The 16,265-nt window shown below is 40.0% G+C and overlaps 1 protein-coding gene across 1 annotated transcript in view; it reads left to right on the forward strand.

Annotated features, from left to right (window-relative positions):
- The first annotated feature begins 327 nt into the window (after window positions 1-327).
- ZNF407 (zinc finger protein 407) overlaps window positions 328-16,265 on the forward strand; it is a 308,384-nt gene continuing 292,446 nt past the window's right edge. The window contains exons 1-2 of the mRNA XM_086468980.1: window positions 328-5,116; window positions 10,919-11,033. Of these exons, the coding sequence (XP_086325106.1) occupies window positions 328-5,116; window positions 10,919-11,033 (4,904 nt within the window). The remainder of the gene's footprint in view (window positions 5,117-10,918; window positions 11,034-16,265) is intronic.

Here is a 16,265-nt window from a genome sequence, read left to right on the forward strand (position 1 = left end):
GTCTGCCCAAGGTTAAGCATGTAGTAAATTACCTGATTGGAGAAAAGCTATTGAAGCTAGCGCTCACTCACACGGCGCTCATCACAGCGAGAGCTCTGTAACCGAGTGCCTAGAAGTTAGTTTGAATTTTAGATGCCCTAAGTTTAGACACCATGCTGAAAACGTAGCCTCGTTTCTTTCACTGTGTCTGTCTTTCTGCCGTGATTTTAATTTGCTATATTGCTCTTTTTTTGACTTGAGTCTTTTAACTTTTGGTAGTGCATAAAAGACTAACAAATCTTTTGTTTTACAGGTACAAAGCCAAATGACCGACAATTGATAATATCAATGTTAAGAATGGATGAAGAGGAGAATAAGAAGAGAGATGATGTGGATGAGAGTTTAGAAACTGAGCTGACAGAAAAATCCCAGAGAAATAAATCAGGAGAAAATGCTGGATCCGACTCTCCGTCTCAGCAGAAAACAAGGCTTATGTCAGATAAAGTGTTCAGGGACCTTGAAGAGAAGAGAAAAGAGAATGGCACAAACGAAAGGGCTCTGTCAGCATCACCAAACCTGGAGGTTGTTGAAGCAGACAAACCTGAAAACGTCTCCAGAAAAAGAAAGCGGGGTTCTTCAGAGGACATGAAAGACAGTGAAAGGAAATTGCACAAAGTCGTAGCTGGAGAAGCAGGTAGTGTGGTAGCTTGCGCCGTAAAGAAGGAAGGAGTCGCCAGTTGTCTCGGTGATGACATATTTAATTCAAATTTCCTGTGCCTGCACTGTGATTTCAAATGTGCTGATGGTGCCAAACTGAAAATTCACGAGGCAAATAAACATTCACAGGAGGTGTCAGCTGCTGCTCCTGATAAGTTATCTTCTTCAGAAGAAATCGGTGCTGGCTGTACAGCTGGGAGCATACACAAAGATCTTAAAGGCAAAGTGAGTGATCAGTGTTTACCTTCCTGCTCTGATACGGAAAAACATGAACGAGAAAGCCCCCTTCAACAACCCAAAGAGGAACCGTGCCCTCACTGTAGTTGCACAGCTGAATGCAGTTCAACGTTACATACGCATGTTAAGCAAGATCGCGAGAAATCCAAGATATTTTGTTGTGATCTTTGTGGTTTTCAGAGTGCCGAGGAGAATCTCCTAAATTCTCATTTCCTCGGCAAGACGCACCTTCGACGCCAAAATCTTGCTGCACGGGGAGGATTTGTACAGATATTGACAAAAAAATCCTTTAAAAACCAACGATCTCCTGCAACCAAAGAGAGGAATGTCAGAGAAAAACCTAGGACCGGTAAATTAAGGGCAAGAACTACCGATGCAAAAGAATTAAGTGTTTGCACTGCACTGAAAGGCTCAAAAGTAAGCTTGTCTGAACAAAATGATGGCACTGAACTTGTTGAAACGATACCATCCTCAAATGTTCCCACTGAAAAGAGAGATACTGTGACAGCAGAAATGTTGCTTTCTTCTGGTGTAGAAGGAAGTTATGAAGTCCATACTGAAAACCCAGAAATACCAGGACCCTCAGAAAATATCTTGCAGAAAACAGAACTCCCTCCAACTCCCAAAAAGCTAATTAGCAGTTTAAATGTGACGAGGAGATTTGATAGAGCGGAACATAAAAGAAACCTTGTCTTGTTGAGGTCTTCATTTGGACAGAGTAGGTCTTTTAGGTTAAAAAGGCAGGTTAAAAGAAGGTACAGTTTGTTGGGTAATAGTAAGAGAGGCAAGCCTGAAACTCGGAGAGTCCCCATGAAGCATATCTCCAGCGCACAGCTTAAACCTGGTGCTTCGAGCCCTGTGTCGCATACAGAATTAGGAACAGATGCTAAAAGTCATTGTATTACTACTTCAGAAATTCAAGGTCTTACTGAAGAGAAGCCAAATACCCTTTCTTCCAGCACTGCAGATACTGAAGGTTCTGATGTTGCTGCTGATCATGGTGTTCTTCATACTTGCACTGATTGCGGTCACGTTTTTCAGAACAGAAAAAGTTTGGAAATCCATGTGGCAAAGCTTCATCCAAAAACGGTCCAGTTTCATTGTCAGACGTGTAGTTATTCCTCTGGAGTCAGGGAAGACGTGAAGCAACACTGTCAGGAGGGCAGACACCAGATGGGTCGTTGTAGCTTTAATTGCCAACTCTGTTCGTTTACCAGCTTGAATGTGACCAGCCTTCAAAGCCACATGAGTGAAGCGCATGATATGTCCCACAGTTGTCCAACTTGCGTTCTGTTTTTTCAAATGGAAGAAGAGCTGGTAGATCATCAAAAAAATGAGAAACATGATGGTTCATTATTGCAGCAAGCTGCTCCACTGAGTACCAGTGATCGGACCTCGCAAGTGGTAACTTATGCTGACTCGGTATCAAACAATGGCCAAAGTCTTGCAAAGGAAATTGAAGTATCAATGAAAGCAAAACCTCCAGACTCTTCCTTCATAAATCATAGAAATGAACTAAAGCATTCTGTTCTGAATAAAACCCAATTTCAATGTAAGAAGTGTTTTTATAAGACAAGGTCTTCCACGGTTCTTACGAGGCACATAAAGCTCCGACATGCCCAGGAGTATCACTTCCTTTGCAAAGCATGTAACCTCTACTCACTGAGTAAGGAAGGAATGGAGAAGCATATCAAAAGAAGCAAGCACCTTGAAAATGCCAGGAAAAACAACATTGGGCTGCGTTTTGAAGAATGTATCGAAAAGGTTTGCGTTGGTGTTGGTGGTATTAAAACAGTGGTGGATCCTTCCATTTCTGGGAGTGGGAATACAGAGTTAGATGAAGAAATTATACACATTTCATCCTCTTCCGTGGAAAACCTATTGAGAAATAAGGAATTCGTTCAACTCGATCAAAGGATTGGTGAAAATGAATTGGTTTTAGCTAGTGCACCCAAAAAAGGGAAAGCCAAAGGCGCGATTTCCAGGACGTGTACCCATTGCGGTCTTTTGGCCTCCAGCGTTACCAATTTGACTGTTCACATCAGACGAAAGCACAGTCATCAGTACAGCTATTTGTGTAAGGTGTGCAATTACTACACTGTGACCAAAGGAGACATGGAACGCCACTGTGCCACCAAAAAACACAAAAGTCGTGTTGAAATAGAAGGATGCGGAAAACAGAACTCGGAGATCATCGTTAACCCTGAAGGAGGTACTTCTGAGTCCGTGAGCAAGAAGGTTAACAGCCCCGTGACTGCCTTGTATGAACGTGTCGAGGATGGCAGCCGGTCGTCAGATTTGGAAAATTCTGCCTTGGACAATCAGGTAGTTGAGCAAGGAGATGCTGAGCTCAGAGTTGTCCACGGCAGCAGGCTGCCGGCTTTGGAGCCTCCTAGCAATCCCTTACATACAAACCAGCGTATATTTCTGCAGCCAGCCAGGGTTACTCAGGATGGTGACCCGTGCTTCCAGAGAAGAGCAATGGGTGCACACGACAACAAGTGCGTATACTGCAGCTTCGTTGCTCATTCTTCTTCTTCCTTAGAGCTGCACGTGAAGCGAAAACATACAAAACAGTTTGAGTACTACTGCATGGCTTGTGACTACTACGCCGTTACTCGCAGAGAGATGATTAGGCATGCAGCGACGGAGAAACATAAAATTAGAAGAGAATCTTATGTTTATTCTTCTTCTGGGGAGGAAGCGAACACAGCAAACACCACTAAAGAGGGCACTGCTTCGTCTCAAGAGGAGCGCCATCACAGCGCAGGAGAATCGACAACTGGTTTAGGTGAAAGAAAATGTGCCAATGACGCAGCAGAAGGTGGTGATATGAGTCAAAGCTCAACTGCGTGTACTGCCTTAGATGAAAGTGCATCTCCAGGAATGCCTGAAGGTGGCAGTTCCCCAAATGCAGTAGAAGGTGAACTCAAAGAGGAGTCTACAAATGCAGGAGAAACCCTTTTTTGTGAAGGATTCCAGCAAACTCCTCAGAAAGATAACGTCGTTGCACTTGACAAGGAAGTATCCGTTGAAGAAACAGGTACCTGTGGGTTGCAGAAAAGTAGGCATGGTCAGAAGCTGCTCGACTCCTGTGATGATTGCACTGCAGAAAATCAAAAGAGATCAAGCAGCACGAGCTTGAATTCAGGAAAAGGCGAGGAAAGCGTGGAAGCGAGTCGAGAAAACCCTGAAGTAGAGTGTAGAAACACAGACATTCTCAAAACAATATCGCTGAAAAAAAATAGCCCGCTTGTGCTCACTCTTTCAGAAATAAGCAGTGCAGTAGAGCAATCAAATTTTGCTGGAAACGTTGGAGAAATGGTACGAAATATCCATAGTTTAGAGGGTGACAGAAGTTTCAGAGAGGATCCTACTGGGGAGGAGGAAGAAGCCCTTATGGAAGCACAACATGAAGCAGAAGTAACTATAAATAACAATGTTTGGGAGGCAGATGGCTCAACAGCTGAGGGCATGCAAGAAAGTAGTAATGAGGCTTTAGGAACAGTTATCAGCGCTGATGACAAAGGAAAGGCAATGCAAAATTTTGGCAAGTTTGACTCTTCTATAGTGAGGTTAAAAAGCCATCAAGATGGGGAGGCCACCGACCATTCTGCCGAAGGCCAGGCGTCCGGTGGAGCGAAAGCTAGTGAGCCCGCAGCGAAGGCAGACCCTTCACCCCCCGGTGGGAAAAAGAAGAGGTCAGAAGGAATCTCCCTTGGGGAATCGACCCGTATTCGCTGCGATGACTGTGGTTTTCTAGCAGATGGTTTGAGCGGGCTAAATGTTCACATAGCCATGAAACATCCTTCAAAAGAAAAACATTTTCATTGTTTACTGTGTGGAAAATCATTTTACACAGAGAGCAACCTTCACCAGCACTTGGCCAGTGCCGGGCACCTGCGGAACGAGCAGGCGAGCGTGGAGGAGCTGCCCGAAGGAGGCGCTACCTTCAAGTGCGTGAAGTGCACGGAGCCCTTCGATTCGGAGCAGAGCTTGTTCCTGCACATCAAAGAGCAACACGAAGAGCTGTTGCGGGAAGTGAATAAGTACATTGTGGAAGACACGGAGCAAATAAACAGGGAGAGGGAAGAGAACCAAGGCAATGTCTGCAAGTATTGTGGGAAGATGTGTAGAAGTAGCAATTCCATGGCCTTCCTAGCTCACATCCGTACCCATACAGGTATGGAAACGCTGTCTTTGCAAGCGGTCTCTTTCCAACCGAGTGAATTATACCATTGGTCTTTTTCTGCTTGTTAATCTCTTTAACGTTTCTTACGAACTGGCGTTCGTACCGCCTGATGAGCCCCTGCTGAAATTCAGAATTACCTCAAGGGGCATGAACAGACAGTGATCAAAGGGCAGGAAGTGCGAGCGCAGTCACCCTTCTGCTTTTTGTTTCAGAGAGAGAGACTTCCGCCCCTTTAATCTAAACTGTAACCATTAATGGGTTCTTAAATTTATATAACGAAGCAGTAGCGATGTGAGAGAACAATTAGCTGTTCTTTTCACTGCCTCTTCCTTGCAGTTGTTTAATATCCAAATTGTTTATTTCGTTTCAATTCCGTTACACTTTCAGCATGGGCTAATGCTTCAGCACAGACGTTTGAGGTTGCATCGCTCCTAAATAAATACCAATCAGAAGCAGCAGGAGGTTTTTGTAGGAAGAAGTTATGGGAATTGGAGTTGGTCAGCCTTTTTGGAAGGTAGGGTGTAACGCTGATGTGATACACAGGGGTGTAGCATCTGATTTAGCTCCTGTGCTGATCACACTTTCAATTCATTTTTATGTTTAATTTGAAGTGGAAAATTTAAAAACATTTTTGTAGAAAAATGCATAAGCTGCAGTTCTAAATTTATGTAAAAATTCACTGCGATGTTTCTATAAACCTGCCATACATTCTTTATTTTAAATAGACAGCTTTTCTAAATCACTGAGCTCTGCTTAGACAAGTGGTGTCTCCATGGTTGAATTTATGAGTGGATTTGAATAATAAATTCACATTTCAATGAACATATTTTCATTAAAACTGTAAGGTTTATTTTACTGTACTTTTAAATAATGGCTTATTATGGAAGCTATAGTTTAAATTCATGCAGTATTTGAAACTTAGTGCATGGTTACAAGGCAGAGAACAAAAAGGTAAGAAAAAAGAAACATAAAAGAATGGTGATTCCTGGCATAATCCTAAAGTAGTTTTGTACATTGTTTTTTTTTTGTTTTTTTTTTTTTAATGAAAAGGCAAGGGCGTGACTGGACAACAAAGTTTAAAATTAATCTTGGGGAACACAGACATTGTATTTCAAACCTTTCAAAGTATTTTACTGTATCTGCAGTGTTCATGTGTACCAATAACTCACATACTTAATGCTCTCGGCATTACTCCCCTCCTGTCAATACCGTAGTTATCTGTATTGCTTCGGCTAATATCCAACCCCGAATGCGGCGCTCAGTCTTCAGAGGGACGCTCGTGTTCCCATGGTCAGAACAGCTGTATAAGCCCTTAATATGCCCTCTTACGGCAGATAAAACGGAATAAAACTAAGGGGGAGGATGCTAATGGAGCTCTCTTTAGAATTCTTTATGCAACTGTCTGGTCAAGACATGTTGCTTATAATTGATGTGTCCATTACTTGAATTCTCTTGTAATTATAGTCAATAAGTCTTGTAAATGTGTTAAAGCTCACTAAAAGCATACAAATTCAAGAACAGAGTAAGGCTAATAATTTAAAATAATCAATGTAGGCATTTCAGCACTTAATTTCCCTTGTGTGTTGATAGCTGATCATTCTTAATCCATTAAGATTTATTTAGTCGTTTACAATGCAAAATAGGTTTGCACTGGTCACTTGTGCCATTTGAAAATGTCCACCAGGTTAAGTGCAGAATGTAGTCCATTAGTCTTCCTTGACTATATGTATTAATTGCATTTAAAATCAAGTTAATGTGGATGTGAAAGTGAGGTAACTATCAATATATGACAAAGCAACCCTACTTACATAAGTTACATCATTGATTGTAACATTTAGTAAAAGTTAGTGTACTTTTTAACATCTTGTGCGTAGGTCTTACCGTGGAGTATATTTTTATTGTGCTTTTGGATGGCCCTAAATATGCAAAGCAGTGAAGGAATACATTTCATTTTGCAAGCCCTTTTCGGCGGTGCGTGCGGAGGAGCTACGGAAGGGTTACGGAACAGAGTTGTAGCTGCCCTCTTTCTCACAGGGCACCTTTACGTGACGTGCTTTTCTCATGCTTTGCTCCTTCACAGAAATAGTAATGCGGAGACTTTTATCAGTAGTGAGTGGGAAGAAGGTTTTTCTCTTCCGTATCTTCATAATTCCTTGGTGTCTTATGGAACCTTTTCTTCCAGTCTGTATCACAATGGATGCAGTTGAATAAGAAACAAATATTTTTGGGTTTTTGGGAGAGGTGGCAGAGGGAGCTGCCCTACTCCACCAACTGTATATCCACCGGCTTATAATGTCGGTGAGGCAAAATACAGCGTTTCTACCTGCTCATCTGCTCCAGGCTAACACCAGGTACATGGTTGGAGCAGAGCTACGCATTTTCCCATTTATATGTGCTTTTAAAAAAAATCTTTCTTCAGCATCCAGATGTGTGTATGTCTGTTTGTATATGTGTAACCATATCCCACTCCTTGCCTTTTTTTTTTTTTTTAACTGAGTAATTGGTGATGGTTTGGGGCTGTTGGGGGGGGGGCGGAGAGGGAAGGTAAAGTAGAAAGATACAACTAATGATTTCCATTAATAGAAAAACAATGTTTCAAAATACCGTTAAATAATGTAGGAGATTTTCACATTGCAAATGAAAGGGAAGCCTTGCTAGAGAGGAGATAACGAGTAAGTCCATCACATGTTGACAAGTGAAAATGAGGGAGCGTAAAGAAAAATAAAAAGAGTAGGAGAGGTGGAAGACTTTTTAGTTCGCAATTGATGGAGGTCCCGTAAACTTAATTAACAATCAACATCTGCAACCACATCATCTCTGTTTTGTTTCTCATCAGATTTCTCAGTGAATGGAAGGGTTTGCTCAATGTAAGTTGGTAACTTACTCCCGACGTCCTCAGCACAGGAGGGAACGGTACGACGACACCTCATGTAGCTCAGCTCACCTTGAGCCGGGCCTGAGCTGTTGCCTTTGGCTGGCCTAAAGCTGAGGCAGTGAATTTTTCTTACAGTTGTGGGTCTCTGTTGTCTCAGTGTGAAATAAGGACTATGAACTCCAGGCTTTGTTGTAAAACAGTAGCGTGGTTTGTGTCTGTCTGACCTGATCTTTTACATTTAGGCCGTTTTCAGTCTGATGGAGTGTTTCGTTTGTTTGTTTGTTTGTTTTCCCAATTTCCTTGTTAAGAGCCTTACTGTTCACTGCTGACATCAGAAAATGTACCCTGGGTTTCCCTGTCTGTACATGTGGGTAAAGCCATTCTGTGGCTTTTTTTAAAGTCATGGCCTTGGAAAGATGCCGTATTGAAAGTATTTTCCTCATTTATCTGTGAACTAAAAGCCAAGTGTGAATTCAATAGTATCACATTTAACACAGCACGTGAGAAACGTTAAAGTTCGTGATAAGTATGGCTAGGAAATGGTTAATTGCTCCAACAATTTCAGACAGCCTTATGGCAATACCGATTTTTTTTGCCCCATTAGTTTAACTCTGCGTCTAACGTCTTCCTCTTAAGTATAACATTTTGGGTTGTTCCATCCAAGAACATCCTGGGACAATCCCCAGCCACCTCCAAGGGAGATGCGCTGCTTTTGTTTCAGGGGGGAAGTGCTGACTGGAGCCTGCCAGCACGGGGAGCTCCATGGAGTTGAAATGGAGATGTTGACAGAGATTCAGCTCTGGCTCTGAGAAATAAAGAAAAAAACCCTCAAGGCCTCAGTGGTTTTTGGCCGAGAGCAGTCAACAGAATAATGCATTTCTGTATCGTCAGCTACGATTGGTCTGAACTCGAGTTCTTCACGGAGGAGTCATGTAAATGGAAAACAGCAAAGGTCTTGTACGGGAGCCCTGTGGGACACCTGCAGTAACAGAATGAGGAACGAATTTACAATTTAATCAGTAGGAGAGAAACTAAGGGAGCACAGGATTGAATCCGCACGGTATTTGAATTCTATGACCAAAAAGAGCGGTATAAACACCAATAGATTAAAAAAAATCCTCTCCAACTGTGGCCTTGATGGTACTAATTGTGCAATTAGCCTTTAAGAGCACAAGTTAAAACCTCAGCTTCTAATACTCTTTTATTTAGTGCAAAGATAGGCTTTTTTTTTTTTTTTAATTATTTGCACGGGTCTCTCTATAGAATGCAGTGTTGATTTGAAATGTCACCAAATTAATGATTAACTTAGTTTTATCAGGATCATTTAAATAAACTGGGGTTTTTCAGTGTGATTGATAGAATGTGGTTGCTGGTAGCTGCAGTCTCAACCTGCTTTTGATATTTAAACATATAAAGCTGACTAGATAGAACCTTTCAGGTGCTAAATATATTTTACATCTACTTCCAACAGTAGAAATGGAAGTATTAAGAGATCTGGCTTCATTGTCATTGAACTGTGAAATATTCAACCTTGTCTGCCTGTGCTTAGTACTGTTGACTTTTTTATTTCAGTTGGAAGATTAAAATTAAATGCTTCATTTTTCGTCAGCTTTTGGGAATTAAATTGAAATTTAAGACTCTAAAATTTTTTACTAAGATCCTCAATTTCACCAACGGATTCTTCGAGGATATTCTGTTTTCAAGGGCAAAGCAAAAAGGTTCATTGATCAAGTATGATATAGTGCAACGTTTTTCTCATCAGAGCTCTTTATGTATATTTATTAAAGATCACATATTTCATACGATGCTTAACTGTATTGGAAGGAGTACTTCACAAAACATAGCCTAAACATAATATGGAGACCCTGTGACCATATTGTACTTACTTTTAACTGCAATTCTATGATTTTGATTTATTGATTTAAGAATTTAGTGTTCAGAAAATTGGGAAGTGCTACAGCACGCTGTAGAATGGTGTCACTGTGTAATAACATGGGGTCTGACGTGTGCCCAATTTAACTATTTCAGTAAAAAAAAATTTTTTCTGTCCTCGGGGGAGGATCACCGTTAATTAAGATAGACAAATAATTTGACTTTTTGCTGAACTGATATGATACAAGAAATAGGCTGGTACTTCTTCCTTGGAGAAATAATTTCAGAGTTCTTTGGTCTGCAGTAGGCATTTAATATTAAAGTTTGTTCTTGAAATAAATAATAGCCAAAATGTCAATACTTCTGGTTTGCAGAATAATCATAAATTCTTGACCATAAAACAGTCATAAAGGCATAATATTTTATCCACTGTATATTCATACATTGCATGTCATTACAATAGCTAGGTGATGAATCATGTTGTGTGTGTGACAGAACAAATCTGAAATACCAATGCTAATGTGAAACCTATTCAAAGTCAGAAGACTTGTACAATTACTTTACTTTAAATAAATTTGCTTAAAAGGCAAGTACAGTTTGCAGTTAACTCCAGTACCGAGCCACTTTAAGACCATTCCCTGAGTGTCAGCATTTGGAAAAGGGGAAGGGCGTAGGACAACTTTTGCCCTCTTGTTGGAAGGTTGTCCAGCTACTTTTTTTGTCTTCTCATTTGAATATTTTGTGCGGGTTTTTTAATAATAATGCTACTAATAAAAAGAGTAAATTGTTACTCGAAGTTAAGAGACGAGTTTCCGTGACGGTGAACTTCAGGAAGCTTTAATGAGTCGTGTGTAGTCTACGCCGTCTGTGTCCTGGGAGTTCAGAGTTGATGTACGGGGCTTGTTTGGTTAGGCAAAAATCTCCAACAGGTTAAATGTGGGCCGGGCTTTTTTAAAGGTTATTTTTGCCCAGGATTTTTTATTTCTTTAACTGTGGGTGAGACATTATTCTAATTCAACTCATATCTTATGCTAAATTTTACTTAGGATCAAAGCCATTCAAGTGCAAGATATGCCACTTTGCAACAGCTCAGCTCGGAGATGCCAGAAACCATGTCAAGAGGCACCTTGGGATGAGGGAATACAAGTGTCATGTCTGTGGGTGAGTAAATTGAAACAGTCTCCACCGTGGTTAACCAGGAGGAGAGTGCAGGATATGCATTGTTTCAGAATTGAAAACTGTGATGTGAGCAAGAGTGGCTAAAATTATGCATGCATATCCTCCTTTCCATTGTTATGGTAAATTCCTTAAATACAGTTATGACATTCTTTTCCCACTTCTAATCCTGCACTGAAGATGAGCAATTTTATGGGCTACAAGGTCAATTTGAACCTGTAATCTGTAAATTGACTAAATTATAGGATGTTCATTCACATTGCCAGGGAGAACTGTAAATTCCATTTAAAGACATAAAAAATATATAATATAGACTTTACTGTGTGGGGTTTTTTCTTTTGCTATACTGTTATAATTTTAGTACCATTAACAGATTTCTGGACTCCATTAGGGTTTTCATTCTTTACGAAAACAAAACAGAAGGCCGATTTTTCAAACAAACGGATCTGAAATATTGCAGGCCTGAGACTTTAACAACAAATTGCAAGTCTTTTATGTATGCTTGTGTTCTTGTTTGTTACCCCAAAAACCTTGTTTCTCTTTTTTACTGAATCGGTATTTCCTCAGAAGGATCGTTCGTAATGTTTAATTGTCCTTCAAATGTGTTGCATTTAATAGGAGGCATTGAGACTCCTTAATGCAAAACTAATTAATTTAGCAGAAATGTTTAAAAGGTTTTAAAATGCCATGGCATATATGGTACATCATAGGACATTCAAAGTTGGATTTTAATACCCTAGTTCTGATTAAAAATATATTTTAATGTTATTATGCTGGGGAAATTAACTAATATATGCATCATATAAAAACATTTTACTCAAACCTATGTAACCTGCCCTAGCAGTCTCACGGCTAATGGGCAGAAGGGCACAGGCTCAACTGGGAAGGGAGTGGGGTGATGGTGGGGGGACTGTGCAGCAGAGGGGAGTCTGAGCCTTCGTGTTCCCCTCTGCTGCAGGACAAAGCGAGTTGCACATTTTAAAGGACAAGTGAAATCTCCAGCTGAAGATGCAGCTGAGTGATTTTCACCGATTCATCTCTCTGGTTTTCAAATAATTTTGCGTGCAGCCTTATGAGATACTTTGAATGGTTTTAGTCACTTAAGAAAATTAATTGCCGACTTCTTGAAACGAGAAATAAAAATGTATGAGCCTAATTCTGGAGTCCACTGAATTTCTGTAGTAGAATAACTTGTGCTGCTCTTTATTTTGCAGCATGTTTGAAATGAACAGCATGCGTGGTAGGCTATTTTATATTGTTTGAAAAATCTTATTTACTGTTTCTGCTGTATGAAGTGCCAAGAATTTGGCAGGGAAGGTAGTTAACAAGTACAGATCCACCAAACCGTTTAGCTCAGGCTAAGCTCTGTTCTTTAGAAGGGGTCAGCAAACTTGACAGTCGTTCTTTATTCAATTCCCCTTTAACTTAAACTGAAAAAATCCTATTATTTAACTAGATTGTGGTGAGAGGAAAAGTAAAAATGTCTCAGCGTAGCTGATACCGTATCTGTTATAAAAAGAAAAGTGAAATGATTAGGATTTGGCACAGTACCTCGTTTTTGCAAAACCCCTCATTCCTTCAGGATTGGCAGGGTCTCGGAGTCTGTCTCGGAAATGACACCACTCGGTTGCGATTCACGGCGGTGACGCAAGAGAGCGAGCAAAACCTGATTGAACGATTTAACCGGTGGCCTCGCCCGTCAGGCACTTTGCTCAGCTGGTGGCTGGCCGTGGGCTGCTGACAGGCCGTACCCGGTAGCCAAGCAGGTCCTCGGTTTCCGTCCTTGTGCGAGACCGTGCTGCTGATTTTCACCGCCAGCGTGAAGCTGAGCTGCTCAGGTGTGGCAAAGCAGGCAGCTGGGGAGACAGACACCACCATACCCTGTGCTCCAAAAAATCAGCTTTATATACCTGTTTAAATAATCATCGCATTGCACTTGATGCGCACCAAAAATGTATTTTAAGAATTATATATTAACACTGATTTAATTGGAAAAGACATTTCTGTACTGTAGCCAACAGTCCTGGGGAACTGAGCAGGATTTGAAGGAGGAATGACCAGAGCCGTCGGAACCGCAGTCCAAATAATGAATATGCCAGTCTTAAATGTGGAAGAAGAGGAAAAAAAGTGTAATAGCCTGTGCTGTATTTCTGCTATTTTAATTGAAAGGATTGGGTAGTGTGTAGGTTAAAAACTAAAGTAGCAACATAAAAAAAAAAAAAATAATAAAAATTGCCAGGATTGGCTATCGGATTAGTGGCACTACAGAGCATTGGTACATTAACAGCACTGACAATGTCAATTCATTATCATTGATGGCTAAATAATCTTAGAAATGCTCAGTGGACCTATTAGTTCCTGAACATAAGCAGCTCATGCTGCATTTCTTCATTAGCTTTAATTGCTATAAATTTTACCTTTTTAAAAATCATGCTTTAAAAGGTGAAGTGATCTTTCAGGAACATTAACTCTGTAATTTTGTCACAAACAGAAGGTCCTGCACTATGTTTTCTTTTCTGCAGTAGTTAATATTCTATCCTCTGACTTTTAGATTCGTAGTAATAAGCCCTCTGCTAGTTCCGAGGAGAAATGGTGTTTCAAAAGCTTTTGAGTCCGCTTGGGCACTTTTGAGAGGTGAAATGTCAGTGCAACGTCGTGATGCAGTGTGGTCTCAAAATACCACTTTTTAAATTTTTTTTTTTTTGGTAACAATTTCCAGAGAATTTTTGTCTTAAAAAAAAAAAAAAAGGCAAAAAGCTGTGTCTGTGGTGGTGGTTTAGGAAGGGTTTGCTGGGTCTCAGTTTTCCAAGCGATCCTCATATTTACACGGTGCAAAGTACACAAGATATAATTCACTTAGTTGTTGAAAAAGGCAGTCATTTTGCTGTGTTGTTTTATTTTTTTTTTAATTGAAGTTCAGGGTTTGTTTTTGTTCAGCCGCGCAGCAGAAACTACATGACACAGAAATTGGACACCGCTGATGTTTTAACATTTGGAATAAACCGTCTGCTACTCATTTCCTTATCGCAGATGTGTGTTAATTGTTTTCTTTTCCGTACCCACGGCTGTAAAATCTATCCCGTTATTTCAGAGGTAGTGCCTGTTTTCTGGGGCTAGCAAACTGCCGTGTGTTTGAATTTAATTTTTGAAAGTCTGGCTCTGAAATGGGCCGATACCCTGGCTTAGATGAGCAAATGTGGGTTGCCCAGCATTTAAAATGTTTGTTTCGTTTGCCTGGTGAAAGGCAGTGAAAAGGCTTATCGTGCACTTCTCAAATTTTATGCCTCAGGTAGAACATGAAAAATGCATTGTTCTGCGCTTGAGGTTTTGAACAGAATTTGTAGGCAATGTTTGATTTAAAAATGCATCTACTATTCCTTTGCCTTTTTCTTGCCTTTGCTTTCAGAAACAGATTTTTTGGGGATGTAGTTACATGTTTCAACTAAGAGTGGCTGCTTCTTTCTTTTCTCTCCTTTATGACTTCTTTAAAATCTACTGAGGAAGATGGGTGTAAGGTAGGTTTGGATTTTTAGGAGAATTTTCAGTGTTGAAGCCATGTGCGTAAACATTTTTTGCTACATTCCTAAAAACTGAAAGGACATTTGTAGCGATGTCTTTATTATGTTTGTTCCATACAGAGTATTCCCTGTATAGCAGTCAGGTGGTTTAAGGAACAAAAGTAACTATTGGTATGCACAAAGGAGTCAGAGGGGGGTGGAAAAGGTTGGGTTCTTTCCCCGTATTTTGCTGAAGTCGTTCTTTCTTGTGGGGGTTTTTGTTGTTATTGATTTTTTTGCTTTGTTTTGGTCTTTTGGTGGATGGAGGTATTAATCTTTTTTACTTTCTGCTCCTCACTCCTCGATTTGCTTTGAAACTCCTTTTCCCAATTAATTCTGGAGGTGGCGTAAGATGTTCTGCTAAATAAGTGTTTTACTAAATTCGGTTATTTTTTAAAGCCTCGTATAAACAAGCTTTGAGGAGAGTTATCGGGTCCCAAACATGGAAATAACTTCACTTTTGCTGCTGCTGTTAATGCCAAGAATAGTGCAGAGATCTTAATCTGTATGAAGTTCAGTGTTTTAATGACACTGGTTGCTTTGAGAATGTCTAAAGAAAAATCCTCGCCTATATTGGGTAGAGTGGCTAATAGATCTTCGTACTTTATAGATAAGAATGTGCTTTGACCAGCTGCATCCAAAAAATTGGCTGTACTCCTGTGTGGTGTGTTCTAAAAAATCCTTTGGATTTCCAGATTTTTTTTTTTTAACTGATTACTGTTAATGCCAGGCTACTTTTAGCGAAAGCCTGCTCTTAAGATTGCTTTTAGCAAGCAAAGAAAGAGTTATTCATAATTTTATTGGTAGGAGCAGGAAAAACATTATATTTTCCAGGATGCCTTAATGTACTGTAATGTAAATTAATTATTTATACTTGTGCAGTTTGGGGAATCTTAAATAGAAAGTTGCTACTGAAGTAAAACTATTTTTGTGTGGTATTACCGAGTTTTTGTGCATTAGAAGGGATCTCTGTGTAGATGATTATAATGTCACTTTCTGACCTTTGCAGCTTAAATAATTGTAAATCATTGCTTCATAACGTGTCAGAGAATGTCTGTACTAGGCAATTAAATGGCAGAATATAATAGACCAAATTATTGCCTGTCATGTTTTCAACAACACAGTTAGTATTTGAGTTACACTTAATCATTACGTGCATTAGCAACTTCATTGGAATCCAGCTTCAGGCTGAGCATGAAATACATTACATTATTTAAACCTCTAATGGTAGAAGTCATTTATTTGTGTTGAAGTGTACAACATGCAGAGTTTCATAAAGCAAGGAACACTTGAGAGCTTAATTTATCCAAATCAAAGTCTAAATGCAGATAAACACAAGTGGCAAAAATTAGTAATTTTTATAGGCTGGAAATATTTAAAAATACATGGTTGTGGGTAATTGTAGGCAGCAGGAATAGATTAAAATCACTATTTTTAGTCAGCTCTGAGAACTAAAACTGTTGCGTACCTAAATCATCAAATGCATCGTGAAATTGCATTTTTGAATGAACGATGAATTGCACACGTCATACCTACAGATGCGTCCAAACAAAAACCCAGGTATTTGGTTCAGCTGTTTGGATCAGAGATGAGGGCGTGTGAAAAGCCTGTTCAGACCCAGCTATTCTGAGTTTCTCCGTCTGCGTTTTGCCGTTTGGTC

This window comes from Leptosomus discolor, chromosome 8, assembly GCF_034619465.1.
Source record: "Leptosomus discolor isolate bLepDis1 chromosome 8, bLepDis1.hap2, whole genome shotgun sequence".
Classification (NCBI taxonomy): Eukaryota; Metazoa; Chordata; class Aves; order Leptosomiformes; family Leptosomidae; genus Leptosomus; species Leptosomus discolor.